We start from the raw sequence: 23,123 nt of genomic DNA, 5'->3' as shown, positions 1-23,123 counted from the left end.
GTTGTGCAGGCATTAGCAAACTCCGCCCCTCCAGATGTTTGGGACTACAATTCCCACCATCCCTGACCACTGGTCCTGTTAGCTAGGGATGATGGGAATTGTAATCCCAAACATCTGGTGGGCTGGAGTTTGCCTATGCCCAGTGGCGTAGCGTGGGGGGTGCACCTGGCGCAACATCTGGGGGTTAGGGTTAGGGGGCGCAAATCCACGGGTTAGGGGGCGCAGATTACTTGCCTTGCCCCGGGTGCTGACAACCCACGCTACGCCACTGCCTATGCCTGCTGTTGTGGAAGCCCCTCTCATCCCAAGTAAGACTGGTGCCCACTCACTTGAGTTTATGACACCAGCCAAAGGTGCTAAAGACTTATGTATTTGTCTAGGCCGGGGGTCAGCAACCTGCGGCTCCAGAGCCGCATGCGGCTCTTTAACGCCTTTGCTGCGGCTCCGGGGCGGAGGCGAGGGGAGGAGGCGCATTTTCTGGGCGGAAACACGCAAAAAGTCGCTTATGATTGGATCACTCCCTTATCTACTGGGGGCGCCTTGATCGCGCCGAAAACCTCTCAGTTTGGATTGCTTGCTGCCTATCCAAGTCGATTCGCTGCTGGGAGCCCAGCGCGCTACGCAAGCTCATTGCCGCATTTTACCTTTCCTGGGGAGGACTCGGCGCGCCTGGCGGATCAGGTTGTGGGCGGATCAAGTCGCGGTCGCGTGGAATTTGTGCTTTGTGACCGTTTGAAGTGGGGTTTTTTTCTTGGGAGGCTGGGCGGCGGGAAGAGAGGGAGGCTTGTGGTAGTGTCGGGGCTTGTCTCTAGCAAAGTAAGTCCTTGCTATTTGGTCACATGCGCAGCATTCTCCTTGTGGGGGTGAGGTGGCTTCGGCGCTCCAACGCTTGCTTTGCCGGCTGCTTTTAAAAGGATGTAACCCGTCAGAAGGCCATTCTGGCTCAGAATCATAAATGGAGTGATATTGAAAACCTTCCCAAACAGGACAAACTTGTATTCGAAACATGGAATGCCATCCCCAGCACTTATATAAACATGAAAAAGTATGCATTTGGAGTCCTGTCGATCTTCGGTTCCACATATGTATGTGAGCAGGTCTTCTCCAACATGAACTATATTAAAAACAAACATCGATCACGCCTCACAGATGACAGCTTGCAAGCCTGTGTGAAAATGAAGGTGACGTCTTACAGCCCTGATGTGCAGACACTGAGCACTGAGGTTCAGGAGCAAAAGTCCCATTAACCTGGTTACCTGGTTGTAAATTAAATATTTTAATTAGCTATTAATTTGTCCTTTTTTCTTGAGATTGACAGCTGACTGCACGATCCTGTATATATAGCATTAAGGCAAGAAACAATATATACAGTGTTATATTTGTTTTAAATGTTGCAATGTTTTTGCGTCTCCCAGTTGTTGTTTTTCTTCGGAAACGGGTCCAAGTGGCTCTTTTTGTCTTAAAGGTTGCAGACCCCTGGTCTAGGCCATTGGGTGAAAAGAATTTATTTATATCATTAAAGGAGCACAGCCACTGCTGAACCACAGCCAGCCCATTTTGGTCAGCCACACAATCAAGAGTGGAGGAGAAACTGCCTTTGCTCATTAGCAGTGAAAGGCTATGGAAGGAAAGGGTCTGACCAGCTGCACTGAACTGCCCACTAGATGGTGCCATTATGCAATTCAGTGGGTTTAAAATGACTATTTCAGCACACGCAAAAGGATATTTTGCACACGCAAAAGGTAATTTTGTGTTCTTTCGGCATTGCTATTTCTGGCGGATATTTTCGTCTCTTCAAAGGGGTGTGTTCTTAAAGGCATTTGGTTGGGCACAGTATGGACAGCGTGCAGAGCTATATGAACCTTTTGGTCTCATTCAGCAAGGCTCTTCTTAGTTCTTAAGGCAAGCTGATAAAACATCAGCCTCTAGTACCCTCTAGTAATACATACAATGATATATATTGACAACAAACCGGGGTGGAATCTACGCACACATAAAAAACGCTGTGAAAATGCCATAATCACCAATGTTGATTATGTTGATGTTGACTGATGCATTATTATTTCAATTTATTAGTCACCTAATGCACCACACCTCTGGGCAATGTAAATAATACAACAGCTATCAGGTAACAATAAAATAATATTCCCTGGCCCACACAGAGAGAAGGAGCTGTAAGCATGATTATCACAATCCCTCAAAAGCCTGGGAAAAGAGATTTGTCCGAACCTATCGCTGAAAGGATGTTAATGTTGGCAGCAGTCAGGCTTCACTGGGGAGAGCATTCCATCGCTGCAGTGCTGGAGTGGTGAAGGTCAAAACTGAAAAGGTCCTCTTCTTTGTTGCCACCCTCCAAACCACTCTCAGAGGGGGCATCTGGAGAATGGCCTCTAATTGATTGATTGATTGATTGATTGATTATTCTATACCTCTTAATATATATTAACATATCTCTAAGCGGTGTACAGTATCGAAAACGGAAGCAACAATAGGCAACTTAAACAAAACATTACAAAAATACGCAGCTACATAAAACACGCTACATTGTTATATACAAATATATAAAAATCAATATCAATTCATGTTGCTTCTTACACTCCCTTCCTCTCAGCCTCTGTATTCTCACCCAGGGTCCAAACAAACTCTCTGTGCCAATTATTTTTATTGATTTTCCTTATTTTTTGGCAAATTGTCACCAAATCAATACAAATTCTATACAAATTTAAAAGCCTACTCCCCCTCCCCAGATGTCCCTTCTATTTTCCTCTCTCCTTTGCTGCTCCCAGTAAAATAACTTTTCCAAGTATCATTTCAAAATACATTCATCCCTTCTCCCTACACTTCACCTGTTCAATTACCAGTTTCTGTCATGGCTTTTATACACTGTTACAACCTGTCCTGAAAACAGTCGAGCTGAGTAAATCCTGTTTTATCTCTCTATAGTAGCCATTCATCAATTTTGAAACATATCCTTCTGATACCTCTTGAGTAACACTTTGCTTGAGAAAAACAGACCTTGCTTCCTCCCAGACAACATACAGTCATACCTTGGTTCTCAAACACCTTGGAACGCGTATGTTTTGGCTCCCGAACGCCGAAAACCTGGAAGTGGGAGTTCTGGTTTTCGAATGTTCCTTGGAAGCCGAACTTCTGATGCACCTTCCATGGCTTCCAATTACCGTAAGTGCAGGATGCTCCTGCAGCCAATCGGAAGCCGCGCCTTGGTTTTTGAATGTTTTTGGAAGTCAAACAGACTTCCGGAATGGATTACGTTTGAGAACCAAGGTACGACTGTACACACATTAGGGACAAGCAAACTTTCAGCTCACCCATAAGTCACACAATGAAAAGAGTTCCTGGAAATCATGGACATCACCCTAGTCTCTCATTCTTGACTTGCTCTTTATGGACAGAACCAAGGTGGATGGTACTTCTTCAGGCTGCCCACGTTTATGTCCCATTCAGCTGCACTCTGCACCCCCAGTTCCAGGTACAGCAGGTTTCCCATGGAGTCCAAAGGATCAGAAAAGCCTCCCCCCTCCCTCCACTGTCAGCTCTTTCTTCACCCTCTGTCCTCTTCCTCCTCCAGCTGCTTTGGTCTGATTCAGAGGGATAGTGGATACAAGATCTAGATATGGTCTGGTTCAACTTGGAAGAGGCTTATTGGGTGAAGCAGTCCATTAGATTGCAGAGTCCTGAACCAGGTAATATTTTGTAGGTTAAAATCAGTGCTTTCAATTGAATGCAGAAATGTATAGGCAGCTAGTACAACTGTGTCAAACCACTTTGCTTAGCAGTCTGGCTTCCACATTCTGTATGAGCTGCAGTTTCTGAGTCATCTTCAGAGGCAGCCCCACACATAGCACATTGCAGTAATCCAGTCCAGAGGTTACTAGAGCATAGATTACTGGAGCCAGGTCATTCCTGTCTAGATAAGAGCATAGCTGGGCTACCAGCCTCAGCTGGTAGAAGGCATTCGAGTGCCTCTGTGACTACTGTGCCTTCAGTAGCAGTAGAGAACCTTCAAGTGTGATCCTGCCAAAACCAAGCATTTTCAAAGACCAATGATTTAGGGATAGTACTGTATCAAGTTTGTGTTGTCAGTTTGTGCTATTATTGTTACTGTGGTTTTTTATTGTACATGTCTTTTTAGTTTGGTGTTTGTACTGATTAGAAAAAGTGAATAATAATAAAAAAGACCAATGATTTAAAATATGGTGCTAAAGACATGCTTGAAACATTCTAGGTAAAACCGGACTTAAAAGTGTTGCATCACATCCTTTGGCTGCATCACAGTCACACAGACTGATCTAAACGACAATGTTGCTGACCGATGAAGTCCTTGCTGCTGTTCCAGTCACAACATCCAACTAACAATGGCCCCGTGGTTGGTAGAAGGGCTGCACACAGAACCCGTATGACGCAGGCTTCCAAAGAGAAAGATTAAACTCCTGCTGTGGCACCAGGTTTTCCACACCCAAAGAACACTGGGCAGTTTGTATGCAGCATATTTGTATCGGGTCCGGAGTTAGCAAGAGGAATAAGCATGCTGGAAGGCAGCCATGTAGATAAGGAAGAACGGACACTGCTACAGCAAGTTCACAGGAGATAAGCACTGTGACCTGGCCCAGTGGGAAACAGGAGCTATTGACTTCACTCTCATACTTTGGAAGATCCAAGTGTGGCCTCTGCAAGACTGAATGTATGTCACTGATAATGAAGAAGAAGGCTATCATTATCTGCTAGCCACAATGGCAATATTTCATCTCCAGTGTCAGAGGCAGTGTGCCTCTGGATACTAGTTGCTATACAAGATCAGGAGTGCAGAGAGTCCTATTGCACTTACGTTCTACTTTCAGACTTCCCATAGATATCTGGTTGGCTACAGGGAGAATAGCATTCTATACTAGATGAGCCTCTTATTGTAGTCCTTAGAATGATTTTAGATGTGAAAAGTAGACAGAAGAGGAGTAAAACTCGAGACTCTTACTTTACAGAACGAAACTTCAACCAAAGTCAGAGGATCAGAGAGAAGGGAGACCTTTGTTATTTCAAGGGATGTGGGTAATGCATGCAGGGCCAGATTTAGGTTTGATGAGGCCCTAAGCTACTGAAGGTAATGGGGCCCTTCATGTGTCCAGCTGCCCTTTGTCAACAACAAATTGTCACTGTTTTTTTGTGTTGAATATATGCTATATGGTAATTTATGGACCTAATAGGTATCTAAAGCCATTTGCACATGCAGAATGTAGGCACCCTATATATAGAAATTAGCAAACCAGTGAGAATTTAGGGAGCAGGCTAGCAGGCAGGTCCCATTACCTATATCATAGGAGCTTACACAACACAAAAGACTGTTGCTATATGTAGGCTTTATTTTATTTGTTTTTTATCTTATATTTTGGAAATGTACAGGTTTTTTTCCTTTACATTTTTGGGGCCCCCCAAGAGAGTGGGGATCTAAGCTATAGCTTGTTTAGCTTATACATAAATCCGGCACTGAATGCATGCCCCATTAGTCCATCTGACGCATGGGATCATTCTAGCTATGATATTGTATGTTCCATTAGCTATGATATTGCATGTGCCATGAGCCTTCCTCATGAGTAAAAGGGCAATTAGTGAACAGGGAATAGTTAGGCTAATCCATGTAAGTTAAGTAAAATATTGGACGATGAGACAAATGTATTTGGCAGAAACTGAGCGGCAGAAGAACAGGTGGATAGAGGCAGGAATGGAAATCATTTTCTATCATCCCTAGTGATGAACCACCTGTAGTTACTAGGCAAAGCGAGTCCTCTGTTACTCGTTATTGTAAGCGCAAAACAGTTTACAAAAGAGAAAAGCCTTCAGCTCAGTTACTTTACTAGTCCAGGGATAACAAAGGTAAAAAGCAAGGATGCTGAAGTTTTGTTGCTCTTCTTCACCTTTAGTCTCTTAGCTCTGGAGGTTCTGGAGACAAGTGATCCTGTGCATCAGGTTCAGAAGCTGGTTTGCATTACAGTGGAGTTGCTGAGCAGGGCAAAGTCAAAGGAAGCAAGCTCTGCCAACATCCTTCCAGCTGGTTCCACAACATCATCGTTCTCCCTCCCTCCCCGGCTGGAACTCTGGGCGCTCAACTCTTCATGGGGTGCCTCCAAAGGCAGCTTATTGTGAATTTCCATTTGTGGAAGTTGTACAGGATCTACAAAATGTCATCCTTATCGAAGACACCATCCGATTTCCCTCCCACCTTTTTGATCCAATATTTACAATTTCAGTGTTGTGAGGACAATGTCAGGTGGAAGTGACCATGATCTCCAGCCATGGTCTGGAGCAGACATGTTAAAGGTGACAGATCAGGAATCCTTGTTAACAGCACAACTTTCGCTGCCGGATCTCATTCAGGCTTCCAGCTGATGATTCGTACTCGATTGTTTTCACGCAGCAGGTTAGCGGCTTTGGGGAAACTGGCATTCCTCAATCTGTATTGTTTTTAAATACTTTTCATTCTTGTGCTTGTTACCAGTGGGGAAAAGTTACTGATTTTTGTTCTTCATGCTTGAAGTGAAGTGTCATTGCAAGAGGTAATTGTGCGCTCCCTGTATGTATTTCCCTTTCTTTCTGGTGTCTGCGACATTAAGATCAGTTCCAGATTTCCCCACTCTTTTTTGCCTGGGTTAAAAAAAAAAGTGGGAATTTTACAGATTAAAATCTACACCTATTCTGTGTTATTCAATATTTGTTATATAGAAGGATTAGTTTAGTTTTCTTATTTAAGCAATTTTTAAATAGTTCAGAACTACATATAGAATTGACATTTTATTTACTACATTTGTACCCCACCTCTAAAGAACTCAAAATAGTATAAAAACTACTTTATATATAAAGTAAATTAATATATAATATAGTAAATTAATATAGTAAATTATATATACATTCAATAAATATAATAATAAAAATAACGTACTATTTCCCCATTTTGTTGTCACAACAACCCTGTGAAGTAGACTAAGCTGAGAGGTAGTGACTGGCCCCAGATCACTCAGTGAGATATATAGCTAAGTGAAAATTTGGATGGACACTAGTTAAACACTCTAAGCCAGGGGAAGCCAATCTAGGTAAAGGGACCCCTCATCATTAGGTCCAGGCGCAGACGACTCTGGGGTTGCTGCACTCATCTCGCTTTACTGGCCGAGGGAGCCGGCGTACAGCTTCTGGGTCATGTGGCCAGCATGACTAAGCCACTTCTGGCGAATCAGAGCAGTGCACGGAAACACTGTTTACATTCCCGCCAGAGAATGGTAAATAGCCAGAGTGGTAGCTATTTATCTACTTGCACTTTGACGTGCTTTCAAACTGCTGGGTAGGTAGGAGAAGCCAATCTAGTGCCCTCCATATGTTGTTGAACTATTTTAGCTTATCCACACTTACCTATTGCCCTGCTTTTCCAGGCACAGGTCCACACTTGTGTGTCTGAGTGCCCCCTTGTTTTTCCCTTGAGTGGATTGCCATCTGCTCTGAATAAGCTTTAAAGAGCAGGTTTTCATGAGGAAAGCTCCGGTGTGTGTGTGTGTGTGTGTGTTCAGACGCAGAGCTTTAAAGTGTGAACCGTACTTGAAAAGCGTGGAGGAAAAGGTAAGTGTGCATAATCCCTATGCCAGTTGTGGATAATGGGATTTGGAGTCCAGCAGCCTCTGGAAAGCACCATGTTGGCTACCCCTGCTCTAACCACTATATGGCGCTCTCTCCCTCTGTCCCTGAGTGGGGATGGTCTGTGCCTGCTCCTTTACTTCTGCCTCACTGTGTAGAGATAGAATGGCATGTGGCCAGTGTTTCAAAGCTGTGTGATAAGTATATTTAAAGAAAATCAGGATAAGGAACAAACATCATGCTAACAAGCCTCCAAAAGTTGCTTCCTGGTCGTTTATTGCTATGGCTACTGTGTTATTTTTTTATTGTAAAATTGTGACTAGGGTACTTTGCTAGACCTTGTTACCCATAATATTTCCTTCCTGCTTCCTGTTGCAAAATGCCACAGAAATGTGTGTAACAGAAAGACTCTAGCACAGATTACACCTGAACTTATGGATTTGGGCAGAACACTTCCCACTCAGTACAAGAGAAACAAAGGACGCTTTATGTAAACACGGAAGGCTATGAGAACAAAGGCCATGCTTTGTGAGACTTCCTTGATTTATACTGCCAAGGGCTAATGTACATTACAGCTTAAAACTATATTGATTTTGCAACTATTAATGGGGTGCCTTTTGAGTTTGTAGCCCATTCTTTTCTCTTTCTCCAAAGTTTACTTATTAACCACCTTCTCTTGAACCAAGAGGCAAGAGTATTTTTGTAGGGTGGGTCGAACGGGTATCTTGAGGCCTTCTGGATTTTGTGAGTTGTATGCATTTAGGCATTTGTTTTTTTATCCTAACCTAACCACTGTGAATATATATATATATAAAATGAAACATACATGCCACCACCAGGTTCTTCTGCAAAAGCAATTATATGTCTATAATTCTGGCTTGCTGTGACATGGGAACCCGAATTCTTGGTTAGTTTCCTCCAAATGAACCATGAGCAGTAAGTCAAGAATGTAGCTAGGCTTCCACTTGTGGTTTGTTTGGAGAGAAATGAAGTATGAGACTGAGTTCACTTATCAGAAAATAAGTTAGAGTCAGGCTTGGTTTTTCCCTGACCCAGCACAATCAGGAGGAGAGAGGAACCAAACACTTACATATATGTTTAAAGTTGGGTGCAAACTAGGCTCAAATACTGTTTTGCACTTCCCCAAGTGGTAAGATGTTCCAGGGTAGTGTGATAAACAAAAATTTCCCTTTTCCCTTATGGGGTATCCAAGAGCCCATATAGAGTCCTACATAGGTTCCCTGTTGGTAGGAGAGAATAACAGAGGCCATCCAGAGAATATTGAGAAGCAAAGCAGCTAGTAAGCTTGATCTTTATTGATCTGTTGCAACAGGGTGCTCCCCTCACCCACAGGAAAGGAGGAGGAACCCAGAAAAATGGTGCGCAATGCCTTATAAAGACTTTTGAAATTGCCACCCTGTAAGTCAAGACCACCCCTAGAAACATCATACATACATCACAGAAGGGGTGTAACCTAAGACCACCCCTCAGATACATCATACGTACATCACAGAAAAGGCGGTCTTAAAACAGAAATTTGAATGTTGTTTTTCTCCTGTAGTTGTTTATCTCCTGTCTGGCAGGTTACTTGCCTGGGTAGCCTGGCCAGTCTTTTGTAATGATAAATACTTAGTTCCTGGGCCATGTCACAGGCTCACACCCTATTCAAACACAATACCCTTAAGACAGGATTTGTGAAGGAAAAGACAGTGGGGAGGCTTTCCCACTTTGACCTTGCAGAGAAAACATTTGCTCAGTTTAGGAATCAAAATGGTTCCAGGTCAGTCTTCCTGTACATGCTTGGTTGGTACACTTATGAACATTACCATATATCTAAGACCTCAAAATTCCTATCACAGTAGCACTTTTTCGCTTTGCTTTGCTTTTGAGAGCACAGGAGACCAATGTTCCTTTTAAAAATATTGATTTCTTTCCCATCCCACCCGTTCCGTAGTTTTAAGGATTTATCCCACTGACCCATAAAATAGAACACATATCTTTTACGTGTGATCTCTTATTTTTATCTCCTCTTCCCCTTTTGTCTTTTTTTGTGTGTCTTAGTTTCATTCAAATGGGGTAGATTTTGGAGACATGTCATGAATTTGAAGAGGCTGTATATAAACTTTGCACGCAGACGTTGCAAACGGTTGTGAAGTAACCGGGGAGTGATAGTACACAAACTCCGATTAGCAGAGCCTGTGGAAAAATTGACTTCAGCTAAAACAAACATGTCTTGATCCAGGCCATATGCTGGGTGTGGGAGAGAGTGTGGAGGGAAACAAAAGATACTGGGGTTTCCACTTGCTAAGCTTAACATTTTTGAAACCCTATGTACTCTTCTTTTAGTCTAGGACATAGCTAATTGCTGGTGTTCCTTTCAATTTGTACGCATTCACACTAAAAAAAACAACAACACATTGCACATCTTCATGATTTAATTTCAAAACGTTAGAGCAAAGACTGTCTTTAGCATCGCTGTTGAAAGCATTCTTGGTTATTGCTCCCTATAAAGTTCCACCCTGTTTCATGTAACAGTTGGCTTCAAAAACAGCGTATATGGCTGAGCTATATGTAACTTCTAAGAAAACTTATATATACAATACTGTATATATAACATGAGTTAAAACGTATCCAGTATATTATTCCTTGGGAAATGAAATGAAATAAAAAGAACATTGCTAACTTTAAACAGTTGAAGAGTGATTGTAAACTAATGAACAGAGTCACCGGAAAAATGTCACTGGTACTTCTTGTTTTCCATATACCTTAAGAAACTGAACAAAGCAAATGCGTTCACTGACTCCCTCAGGAAAAGGCCTGTCATTTCCTGAGCAGTAATCTGCCTGTTTGCAGCAGAGAGATCCTCATTGTTTGCCACTTCCAGTTTCCAGTAATGGGAATGATTACTTGACCAATATCTAGCCAGTTGGTGTTAGGGTCCTGGAAAATCTAGCTGCTCACTTCTACAGTGAAACTGCACTGCCAGACCTTTTACTTTCAGAAAATAAACTGAAAGTTCTTCATAACTGAAGGTCCTTGAAGGAGGGAGCTACCAGAACTAATGACAATTTCTTCATTTTGGAGTCTCATGTCTGCTTTCCGATGACGAGATGTATTGTGTTTTGCTGCTAATCTTCTTGCACTGTAAGTTAAGGGCTGAGCATCTCAATTTTTTGTAAAAAAGCAAAACAAAACCCTTACTTTTATACTTTTTTTTTACAATGTTCCTTTTGCTTTTCCAGGCTGCACGCTGAAAGCTCAAAGTAATGGTAAGTCTCCAACTTTTTAAATTGTATGTTTTTGCAATCTAAAGACTTATGGGGTTAAGTAGAGAAACATTGGTTGCTCTAGATTTGTATGTATGTAACAGAAGAACTTTGTTCTGGTAGAAGTTCAAATGAGTTCTATGAATTTTTCGACAGGACGCATAGACTTATATATGCCTCTTTCTACCTATCTAGTTTATGGGTATGTGATATCTGCTGATTGAGGTTACATGTGATAATCCAAAATGGTCAGTGTAATTATCGGCCTGAATCGTAATACTTCACTGAAGGGGAACTTTAGCCGTATACCCAAGGCTGGCCAAAGATAGGTTCCTCCTTCAGCCAAAGGACAAAATGCTGTGCCCCTCCACCCCACATACAGAAATGGTTCGTAGCAGAAGCTGAATCTTACCTCAATGTTGGTGCTGCAACATCATTCTCCAAACCTGCAACCACAAACTAAATAAGGGGTACCATTTTGTTATAGTTCAAAAAACTCCCTGCTGTGTTCTCTCCTTAACCTCTTCCCCATAAATCATCTCTTTCTCTCTGCTGTATCATACTCTTATCTTTTACCTCCTCTCTTTGAACTCTCCCCATCCTTCTCTCCCCAGTGCACATTCAAACTTTCATTCTCCAGTGCACATCACCACAGGTCCGCACCCCACCTTTCAGCTACTCCCCTTTTCTCTTTTTCACCACCTGAAGGACTTTCTAAGCCATGTGCCAGTTCCCCTTTACTTTTTTTTGTCCTCTCTCCACACCCCACCAATACTCCTTGCTGAGTTCAGAAGGAGTAACTCAAAAACATGAATACTCCCAACAGTTCACATACTGGTACCGGTTGGCTGTTTGCAGCAGGTTGCAAATGATGCCACCAGTGGCCAACCACACCGTAAATCCAAAGAGAAGGGGAGCAATGCAGAAGATGTAACACAGCAATTCTTTCCTTCCTCTTCCATGTTTGATTGGCCTTGGAGAGCCCTATAGGGTAGCCATTTTCACCTCGTCACAATAAAAAGAGGAAACAGGTCACCCAAAGAAGAGGCAAAAGGAGGGCAGAGATTTACATAAAATATGCATAGAATCATATGTATAAATGCAATAGATTTAGACATTTAAATAGGATTTCAGCCCTTCTCACCAAAGTTGGGAAGACTGTGACCAGGTGACCTGTGTGCCTACTCATTTTTGCTGGTCAAGTGCTAAAACGCAGGGTCACCTGCAAGGAAGTGAAAAGAATCACAAGTCATTTAGAATTCCACCAGCAGGCCGCTGGAAGTCAGGAAAGATGGGCCTATGGGATGTGGGCCTGATTTAAGGCATTGCCTACAATGACACCATCAACATTATGTCTTGTTCCAAAGGTTATCACAACGACACGCAAAATAACAGAGAACCGTGCTAGTTATTAAAATACGAGATTACACAATAAAACAGCAGCTCCTAGCCTATTCAGTTTACCATCAATTCAGTGGGTCCCCTTTCAGTTTTATCACAGTACATTGAAGTTAAACCTTGTAAGTCTTTGGGCTGCTAACAATGACAATAAATATATTTCAAAGGGAGTAAGATGGACACGGACACTGCATTATTTTGGCACCAGATTAAGATGCTTTTATTTGCCCAGGCTTTAAAAATGTACCATATAGCCTTAGCTGCTTAGATCAGTTGTTGTTGTTGTTGTTGTTGTTGTTGTTGTTTCTATGGTTTTATTGTGGTGTTTTGATTTTTTAAAATGTTGTATTGATATTAGGTTTAACTGGCAGTTGGTGTGCAAAAGGTGCAGTTTAGACATTTTTCAATTTATGAAAGGGGCAATAAGAGACATCCTTGGGGTATAATGTTCTGCACTCCCTCCAATGAGGACTTTAGGTGTAAATATGTGTAAAATAAACCATAGTTCTTAAAGACGCTAACCTCTACTGTGCCTCCATTTTCCCAATGCAAACACAACCGTGGGTGAGCTCCTGAAACCACTTGAATTTTGCTTCTACTTGGCAAATTCTACTAATTTTTTTCAATTTAGATACACTATTCAAAATAAATGACAGCAGTCATTGATAACTTTTGCCCTCTGAAATGAAGACTGAAATGACATGTAACAGCAGCCAACCTGTTCATTTAAACTTGGCCAGGCTCAATGACATAGAAAGAAGGAGGATTCGGGTTTTTAGAGAAGAGCTAAATCATCGTTGTGCCTACTGCTGATTTTGATGGAACTGCAACCCCCTCCCTCTACACACACATACCAAAGCACTTTTTTTCTCAGCTGGGTTCACTGCCTGGATGAGAGTCTAGTTGGAAATGTAACAATCGGGAAGAAGCGCTTTGGGGAAGTAAACCAGAGTTTTATCATACATCCCACTTACCTACCCTTTTTGCTCTAAAATGTAGGTTCCCCTACACCCCACCTCCGATTTATACTGTTATAAAAGTTGTGCATTGCTCAGTCAGTAGAGCATGAGACTCTTAATCTCAGGGTTGTGGTTTCGAGCCCTGTGTTGGGCAAAAAAGATCCCTGCATTGCATGGGGTTGAACAAGGTGATCCTTGTGGTCCCTTCTAACTCTACAATTCTACGAGCACCCCCAATCTCTGCCAAGTAGTAGCAAAATTCTCAACCACCCTCTTCACTAGGTCTTCCTTTCCTCAACTATGGGCAAAAATAGGCTTTATTTCACCCGGGTCAAAGACCCAGTTTGGCACCCCTCTACACCCATTTGCGTACACACAGAGAGGGGGGCTGGGACCCTCAATGGCACCCTTCTGGAGCCTTCATCTGGGGCAAAAATCCCATCTACCCACCCCCAATAACTACAGCACTGCCTCAACTACTTATCTTCTCTGCTCTTGTTTTACTCAGATTTTTACCTTGCAATTAGCCTTCCCTAAGGTGCCTTCATCTTACAGCACTACCTACTCCAGCACTGCCTTCCTTTATCCATTTTGTCTCCACTTATAATCTTCCTTACATTCCTGGAGTACTTCCTCCTTAGCTTCCAAGCCCTCAGCCTATCCCTATTTCCTCACCGTTCCTAGGCCCAATATCTGTTTTTAAATACCTTTTTTATTGTTTTATCCCTTCTTGTTTGATGACAGGCCGGGCTCCTTTGGGAGGAAGGGTGGCATATGAATTTAATAGAAAAATAAATATGAGTTTTGAGTTCCAGGCAAACTAACACCTTTCCCTTAAAGAAGTCAAAACAAAACATTATACAACTTACCGGTAGTTCATAGAATAAATGACATTATAATAGCTCAGTGAATTGCTGCCAGAGGTTTCATCACAAAAGTCAGCAGCACTTTACATTATACAGTGCTGTGAGTTTGCAAGGAGTTTGCTTTGTGCGTGAGTGTGAAGGTTCTGAGACAAAGGACTCTGAGGCAGAGCCTTAATTTTGTAGATAAGGGAAGCAAGCTATTATCAGGCTGATCACAACCCCAGAGAGGAAATCTATCATTTTGTGGACCTGCTGCAGCTACTAGATAATCTGTTGATTAAGAATGAAATTTTATACCAGTTTTAGGCTGCAATCCTAAATACCCTTACTATGAAATAAGTCCCACTGGACACAGTGAGACTTACGGCACAATTTATGTGCATCCATTATGGAGTATCTTAGCTCACCCAGCCCTGTTTTACAAAGTTCAGTTGCTGATCACTCCTGCATGGCAGTTTATTGTGAACTTAGTGCTGCTTGTGCTTTCACATTTTGTGCAGCATCCACAAAACATCATTCTTATCAAAATGCTTTCCCATATTATTTACAATTTCCATGGAAAATCTGATAACTAAAAAGGCTTTGGAGAAAGGGTGAATCTGGAATAAATAAATTTCTTTGATCAATAAATTGCGAAAAGGTAGCGAACCTGAGCAGCACCAAAGCTGGGGAAAACTCTCCCCCCAAAACCTGCTACCCATCTTTGGAAGGTGAGGCCTTTCAGGTATTGGGAGAGAAAGCAAAATAGTGTCAGGAAGCGCTGGGATACAGGAATCCACATGACCATTGCAAAAATCAGAAACAGGATCAGCAATGTTGCCTGTTCTAGGAGTCCATTTGTTTCCGTTGTGCACTGGTGTAGATTTGTGATTTATTTGTTAAATTATCACTGATATGCCAAAATGTTTTCCAACTACAAACTCAATGAAACATAATGAAAATGCAATAAATCAATATTTTTAATATTAAAATTTAGAAAAAGGAAATACACAATAACAGTTCCATTGGGTGCTAAAAACCCCTTAACTAAAATATAAAATAAAGCAAAAATTTAAAGAGCATGATAATTAAAACAAAACAGTTTTTTCTAAAAAACAACAACAACAGTTAAAACAATAACATCAAAAATTCAGTTACAGGAATGCTTGAACAAGGGTATTTTCAGGAGCCGGCAGACCTGCCAACACTGATGGGGTTTCTTCTTGTGATTTTAATAAGTACTGCAAAATGTGCTCTCACTGAAAGGAAAGGAAACCCTGCAGTGCTTCTCCTAAACTTTCACCATCATCTTCTTCATAATCAAGGCTACTGTATAAGTCAGTGATATTTATTATTGTCAAAAGGACTAACAATCATATGACTTTTCACAGACATCTGAAGGCAGCCCAGTTTTGGATTTTGAAACATGTTTTCTGTTTGGATGTGTTCCTTTATACTTTGTACTTTATACCAGGCATAGGCAAACTTGGCCCTCCAGATGTTTTGTGACTACAATTCCCATCATCCCTGACCACTGGTCCTGTTAGCTAGGGATCATGGGAGTTGTAGTCCCAAAACTTCTGGAGGGCCAAGTTTGCCTATGCCTGCTTTATACTGACTGGAGCAACCCAGTCAGATGGGTGGGATACAATATATTTATTGTTATTGTTATTGTTGTTACTTAACTCCTTATCCTGCTTTCTGCTCCTGCATAGAGGGTACGTGTACCAACCAATCGCATGCTGCTGCCCCAGCTAGCTGGGGAAAGTTTGTTTCTCCTTTAGCCATCATGGACTCCATAAAGATAGCGAAATAACTTGGCACCTGGGGCAGCCTGAGAGGGGGGAAGGGAGCTTTTGACACCTATAATTCTCCAGTTCCACCCACTGCTTCTGTTGGGATGGAAGAAGGTGTCGTACTTTTGACTGGATGAGGAAAGCACCCCCTCTAAAACATCTGTTTGGTGACTCTTTACTTGGGAGTACTGTGTCCCATGGGATGTGGGTTAAACCACAGAGCCTAGGACTTGCCGATCAGAAGGTCGGTGGTTCGAATCCCCACGACGGGGTGAGCTCCTGTTGCTCGGTCCCTGCTCCTGCCAACCTAGCAGTTTGAAAGCACGTCAAAATGAAAGTAGATAAATAGGTACCGCTCCAGCAGGAAGGTAAACGGCGTTTCTGTGCATGGCTCTGGTTCGCCAGAAGCGGCTTAGTCATGCTGGCCACATGACCCGGAAGCTGTACGCCGGCTCCCTCGGCCAATAAAGCAAGATGAGCACCACAACCCCAGAGTCGGCCACGACTGGACCTGATGGTCAGGGGTCCCTTTACCTTTACTATGTCCCATTGTGGATGGCACCACAGTTTAGAAGGATATTGGCAAACTAGAATGTACCTAGAGGAGAGTCACGAGGATGGTGAGGCGCCTGAAGGTTGCACCCAGTGCTCTTCTCACTCAGCGTGGACCCACTGAAGTTACTGGACCCAAATTAGTCAGAAGACTAATTGTATTTACAAGAGCCCTGGCAAAAGGCACCATCTTAGAAGAGGCATTCCTCCTCCTCCTCCTCTCTGCCAGTGGATTATAAATTGTCACTAACATTTCTCCTCCTTTCCAGTGTTCACCATCAATAGCGTGACACTCCGTGCTGCTCCATCTGTGGAAGTGAATAATGGAGAGTTGGTCACCCTCAACTGCTCTGCGGACATCAGCAAGAGCGAACAATTCCAGATGAATTATACTTTTTCATTTATCAAGTATGGACTGCTTCTGGTCAATAGTTCATCAGAGCAAGAGTGGGCAGATTATACAATCCCAACGGCTAGATTTTCTGATTCTGGAGAGTATAGCTGTGCGTTGGATGTGGAAGGGAAGAAAAAAGCCAGTGGTACTGTGGCTGTTCAAGTACATGGTGAGTGCTTCGTATTCATCCTCCCTATGTTTTCTCTAATATGACTGTATGCTAAAATAGCACCATTGCTTATATCAGAAGTAGCTGATCTGTGGTCCTGGACAATCAACCCCAGCCAGAATGACCAATGGCCAGGAATGATGGGAGCTGTAGTTCAACCAGTTCTAGAGGACCACATGTTGGCCAAACCTGGTTAATGCATATGAAATATTGACCACTACATTCTCAATCTACCTTTGTGTAATCGTTTCCTCTACCACTGACACTCTTTCTTTTGATTTCTCTGTTGGTGTCCTTCCCAATTATCTCCTTGGTCCTCTACTCTTTTTCTGTTTAGTTTCATTATATCTTCTCTTAGCATTAATATCATTTTTACTCAGCTGACCTTCAGCTCCCCCACCCCTGCTTCTTCTGTTATTTTCTCTCAATTTCTCACCATCGTTTCTTCACGTCTTCCTGCAGTTTCTTCCTGGATGTCCTGTCACTGCTTAAAATTCAGTTTATAACTGGGCTTCACCCCCCCCTAATTTCTACCTTGTTCTCAATCTATCTCTCCCCCTGCTCTCTCAACAACTTTGCTATTTCCCCCTTTCCTCCCTTCTTTGCTTTTTTGCTTTTGTTTACACATATGGCCCTCCAGATGTTGTAGGACTACAACTACCATCCTCCTTGACCATTGGCCATGCTGACTAGGGCTGATGGGAGTTGAAGTTCCACAGCATATGGAGGACCACACTGGTTCCCCACTTCTCGTTTAAAGTATTTCTTATTTGCCTTTCAGTATTAAGTTTCCCCCCCATCAAGGGACCTTCCAACAATAAAAGCATAATCAGTACAGTGGTACCTCAGGTTACGAACTTAATTTGTTCTGGAGGTCTGTTCTTAACCTGAAACTGTTCTTAACCTGAGGTACCACTTTAGCTAATGGGGCCTCTTGCCGCCGCCGCACGAATTCTGTTCTCATCCTGAAGCAAAGTTCTTAACCCGAGGTACTAGTTCTGGGTTAGCGGAGTCTGTAACCTGAAACGTATGTAGCCTGATGTGTATGTAACCCGAGGTACCACTGTAATTACAAATAAAATCACAACAAAGAAAAGTCAATACCATTGAATACTATCAATAAAACAATAGTAGCAGCAGCTATAAATAAGTAGAGATTATGTCACTCATTAAAAGGTTGGGAAACTAAAAAATGTTTTGATTCAGTGCCTAAAACCTAGTCATCCAGGGCTGGCTATGAGTCACAGTGAGGTGACAGCCTAGGGTGGCAGGATCCACAGGGGCAACATATGATGTTGATCTTTATTCTCTGCCTTGTTCCTGATGTAGATCTTCACTCATCCCTTCTTCCCTGGCAAGGAGCGGGGTGCGATTTTGCGGTTTACCCCAGGTGCCAAAATGTTTTGAGCTGGCCCTGTAGGCACCAAATGAGCTTCTCTGGCATCACCTTACCCCATATATGACCACCCGAACCACTCTGATCTGTGGAACTGGCCCTGTTACATGTGCCACATAATGCTCATTCCACACTTGTAAGAAACCAGTATTTGGGTGTGGCAGCACTTACACTTTGGAACTCCCCACCTATTGAAACCAGTCACATGCCTTCACTACGCCTTCTCTTTCCTGCTTAAAATATTTTTGTTTGGGCAACTGGTAAACCTATCCAGACATTTCAATTTAGATTCGTCTAAATCTGTTTTTAACTTATTAATTAGTTTGGAATGTTTTTGAATGCCTGTTTTTAACTGTCTTTAATCAATAATTTTAATGTATTACTTTTTTTGTAAACTGCTTTGAGGTTTTATTCCAATCAAGCAGTATATTAATTTTTCTAAAAAAAATATTAAAGACTTGGGACATCACAGAAAAGGCACTGTCTCCAGTCATCATCTGCCATCCTTCTTCAATTTACAAATATGATCCAGGGAAAAAATGCTTACCTTCCGACTGCGTCTTCCCAGATATACTAATAACTAATATTTGCTTTCGTAGATTTTCACGGGTACAGGAATGCAGGTTTTGGTGTCCTCGGGTGTCTTCCCGTGTAAAAGTTGGGGTGTCTAGGCGACGTTTCGACAAGGTCTCGAATAATAACTAATATGTCTACATAAACTCACCTTTTTAGGGGCCTATTCAGATAAGGGGAAGCAACATCTGATCAGGCCCCTATATTGTATCCAGTGTTTTTGTCTCTTTGTTGATTTCATCAAATTTATAGCACAACAGTACTGCTGTGCAACCCCTTTATGAGACAGGCTTGCTTGCTTGCTCCCTCCCTTATTATAAGTCATGTTTAAATTCTACTCATTACATGCTGTGTTATCTTTATTTAGATTAATATGAAAAATGGAAAATAAAAGAGAAACTTGTCTAGTCCTACAACTGACTGGATAGTCTTGTGTTTTCTGCTGTAAAGGGGGAAAGTAGGGCTTGAAAGGTAAAATTCATTTGCAAATGGATCCCAAAAGACGTGTGTTACAGGAGGGTTCTGCTTCAAAATGATCAGGAGGCACTGTTTTAAACATGTAGGCAAATCCTTTGCTTGGGATTACCTGTGTGTTTTGATTACAAAACATCAATGTCGCCCACTCCAAGATTTTTTGTAGGCTTTTCTGAAAAAAAAAAAATCTCCCCCAGCTGCTCTTTGCACTGAGAGTTCAGTTTTTTGGTGAGAAACTGGGATGGGGAGAGGTCTAGATCCATGTGCCTGCACCCGCTCAGTGAAGGAGCTTCATGCTCTGGCACCGGGGGGGGGGGGAAGAGCAGGTGGGGCGGAGCTGGCACGCATCCCGGGGGCATGAAGCGCTGTCTGTAGGGGCAGGATGTGCATTCTGGGGGTGGGGGGTGGCACCCAGCGCGGGGGGGGGGCAGCCACGATGACACCCCGCTGGGATTGCGCTGCCGGGGGCGGTGCGCTCCCCCCGCACGCCTCTTCCTCCGTCAGTGCACCTGCTTTCTCTGTAAAAGCTAAAGAAGAAAGGTACCAGCAATCCCATCCAAGGGGTATTTAAAGTAACACCTAGTTTGTACCTCAGATAAGCATGTTCTGATTAACATCTCATGTTTGCTTTCATTTCAAAAGGAATAAGGAAGCCCATTCTGACTGCCGAGAAAACAGAGGTGATGGAAGGCGAAACTGTGTCTTTAAGCTGTAAAGCACCAGAAGAAAAGCCCCCATTTTATTTGAAATTTTATAAAAACGACCAGCGTGACCCTGAACAACAGTGGGAGAGGCATGCATTTATACAAAACTTTGCCAAACTGGAATATCAAATTAATGCGGGGGACACCATTTTGTTTTTTGAATGCGAGGTCCATAAGACTTTGGGGGCTCGATCTGAGAAATCAGAGCGCAGTGACAAAAGAATTGTAACTGTCATTGGTAAGTTGGTCAATTTTTAACCTTTATTGTCCTCCCTAAATATTTAAATAATTACTCCTGCATGTGTAAAAGGATTTCTAGTCAAAAGCAGGTGTAGGAATGAATGGTAAACTACCAAAAGTAAATCTTATACCATCTGTGCACATGTTGTTTTATTTAGGCTTGGTTTAAATATATATATTGGTTCCGGCCCCCCTTCTGTTGCAGAACCGTTTTCCGTTCCCACCTTAACCGTCCACCCACCACAGAACATTACAGAAGGAGATCACCTGCGTGTAGACTGTACAACCATCGCACGTCACCAGGATCGAATCAAAATTGAGATGATAATCCAGAAGAACAAAACGATTCTTAACAGCACAAAGTCTGGTCCGTCTGTGCAGTACTCTAAAGTAGCCACAATGGAAGACAATGGCAATTATATGTGTAAAGTGGAACTTGGGAGCGTGTCCAAAATCAGCACAGTAAATGTTGTGGTGGCAGGTAAGAGCTTTCTCTCACTTGTGCGAATTCACACACATGGAATGCTTTTATTTGTACTAGGTCTGGACTTGTATGAGTATCCAGGGTTGGAATAGCTAAAGATCTAGATTTATAACCTGAAAGATGAAAGTTCTGGTCGCAGTTGCTTTGGATGAAGGTGACTGAGAGAGGGGTAGTAATATAGGCGAATACCGTATTGGCCTGAATATAAGCCTCACTCCTCACTCTGCAATTGGGGGAAAGGGTAGTAGCCGATTGCACAGTTCCATGTACTTGTGTGTAATGTGTAATCTGGCCTTCAGGCAAGCTGCAGCCATGTTCAGGCAATGCGGTTCAACCCAAAGGTTGTGTATAATCTCCACTAATAAATCAGTTCTGTTTATCCAGCTGAAGTCTGAAGACTCCCCCCCCCCCCCAAGGGTTTAGCAGACAACGCAACTAGTTTAGGGACTATTTCAAATAAAGCAATAGACCCAAGAGTGCTTTTTAGAAATCTCACATAAGTTGCAGGCACCTACGAGTAATTGCAATGTAGTCAGGCCTGCTTCTAATTTGATTCAGGCCTTGCCATGCTGCAAGGGGAGAATTTCAATCACGTTTAATGTCTGATGTGCTATTACTGTTCAGTTATAGCTGCTGATTTATTTGTGTGCTTTAGAGTTTTAGAAACAACTGTGTTTTGCATTATGTACTTGGTGCCTTTGTGTGGAGACAAAAAAAAAATGTAAACTGTGAACTGAAAAAGGAACAAACTAAAACCAAAACTTTTACAGTCATCTAAACAAATGAGTAGGTGAATGAACAGGTCCATTTGTAATAAAAGAGCAAAAATTAATCATCTTGACTCCACACAGCACGGCATGGCATCTCCTGAAAATTAGAAATGGAAGGGGCAGGGAAAGCTGTGAAGTGAATGTTCATACTGTGCATGATTTGTGACATTACTGAGCTGTGTGACATTAAACAGCATTTTTCGTATAACTTGTTGAAACACTTGTCAATTAGTGATGCCTTGCAATATAACATGGCACTTTCATACAAGCAAGATCAGTCTGAGTTTATACCATCTGTATTCAATAAGCAGAGGGTACTTTGATCTTATGGGACGCAAATGGCGCTGTGGGTTAAACCACAGAGCCTAGGACTTGCCAATCAGAAGCTCGGCGGTTTGAATCCCCACGACGGGGTGAACTCCCGTTGCTCGGTCCCTGCTCCTGCCAACCTAGCAGTTCGAAAGCACGTCATGTGCAAGTAGATAAATAGGTACCGCTCCAGCGGGAAGGTAAACGGTGTTTCCGTGCGCTGCTCTGGTTCACCAGAAGCGGCTTAGTCATGCTGGCCACATGACCCGGAAGCTGTATGCCAGCTCCCTTGGCCAATAAAGCGAGATGAGCGCAGCAACCCCAGAGTCGGCCACGACTGGACCTAATGGTCAGGGCTCCCTTTACCTTTTTACTTTTATCTTAACACATGTAAGGAATTCCAGACCTTGAACTGGAAATCTCATGGTCTGAGTCCCAGGCTTGGCTTTTTTTAGGTGCCTGGGACTATATAGACCTCTGAGGTGCCCCATCAATATCGAACGATTGCATATTTATTATATTATAAATGGATCACGTAAGAAGGCTCTAGATATCTAACTTGTTTGTTCCCCACATATCTTTTGCAGAACTGTTTTCCAAGCCGATTCTAGTTCATAATCAAACAAGATGGGATGAAAACAGTTTGTTACAAATTGAATGTCGAGTTAACAGCTCACTGCCAATACATTTCTCAGTCATAAAAGACGACAGAGTAGTGGCAAGCAGAGATGTGTATACTGTTACCAAGGTCCGTGTAAGCGACACTGGAGTCTATGTTTGTCGAGCTGAGATAAATGGGATTGCCAAGGAGAGTGCCCCTGCGCAGCTACATGTTTATGGTAAGTTGACTGAGAAATATTAAAGTCTTTCATCTGATGAAGCGATATAGTAGAATTATTTGCAGAATGGTGGCTTTCCTGGGTATGCTCACTAATGCAGATAGCTGATGGCCCCAGCAAAAGAGAGATCAGTAGCCCCGCTCAGACAAGAAGGCAAGGTAAAGCAGCGTCAGCAACATGGAGAGGGGTCTAAGTATGGGTTTCAAGGAGCACAGCTAGTGATCCTGCAGCTAGGACAGGCCACACAAGTCGTCTCAATCTCAACGATGCCCTGGATAGATAGATAAAACTTTATTCGCATTAGCCAATGGCCATAGCAACAG

General features: G+C 42.6%; 1 protein-coding gene and 1 long non-coding RNA gene across 6 annotated transcripts in view; both read left to right on the top strand.

Annotated features, from left to right (window-relative positions):
* LOC310839343 overlaps positions 1–23,123 on the top strand; it is a 292,189-nt gene that overhangs the window by 7,884 nt on the left and 261,182 nt on the right. The gene's annotated exons all lie outside the window — the stretch shown is intronic.
* PECAM1 (platelet and endothelial cell adhesion molecule 1) overlaps positions 1–23,123 on the top strand; it is a 58,187-nt gene that overhangs the window by 7,086 nt on the left and 27,978 nt on the right. For 3 of the 5 annotated variants that reach the window (XM_083727522.1, XM_083727521.1, XM_083727519.1), the window contains exons 1-6: positions 10,428–10,776; positions 10,875–10,901; positions 16,718–17,011; positions 20,097–20,396; positions 20,604–20,879; positions 22,549–22,800. In XM_083727522.1, the coding sequence (XP_083583648.1) occupies positions 10,743–10,776; positions 10,875–10,901; positions 16,718–17,011; positions 20,097–20,396; positions 20,604–20,879; positions 22,549–22,800 (1,183 nt within the window). In that variant the 5' untranslated portion in view covers positions 10,428–10,742. Of the gene's footprint in view, positions 1–10,423; positions 10,777–10,874; positions 10,902–16,717; positions 17,012–20,096; positions 20,397–20,603; positions 20,880–22,548; positions 22,801–23,123 lie in introns of those variants that run through there. The other 2 variants (XM_083727520.1, XM_083727523.1) reach the window with 2 other exon arrangements.

Source organism: Podarcis gaigeae, assembly GCF_964106915.1.
Source record: "Podarcis gaigeae genome assembly, chromosome: 2".
Lineage (NCBI taxonomy): Eukaryota > Metazoa > Chordata > Lepidosauria > Squamata > Lacertidae > Podarcis > Podarcis gaigeae.
The sequence above is the reverse complement of the archived record's forward strand: the minus strand, read 5'-3'. Positions and strand labels throughout refer to the sequence as shown.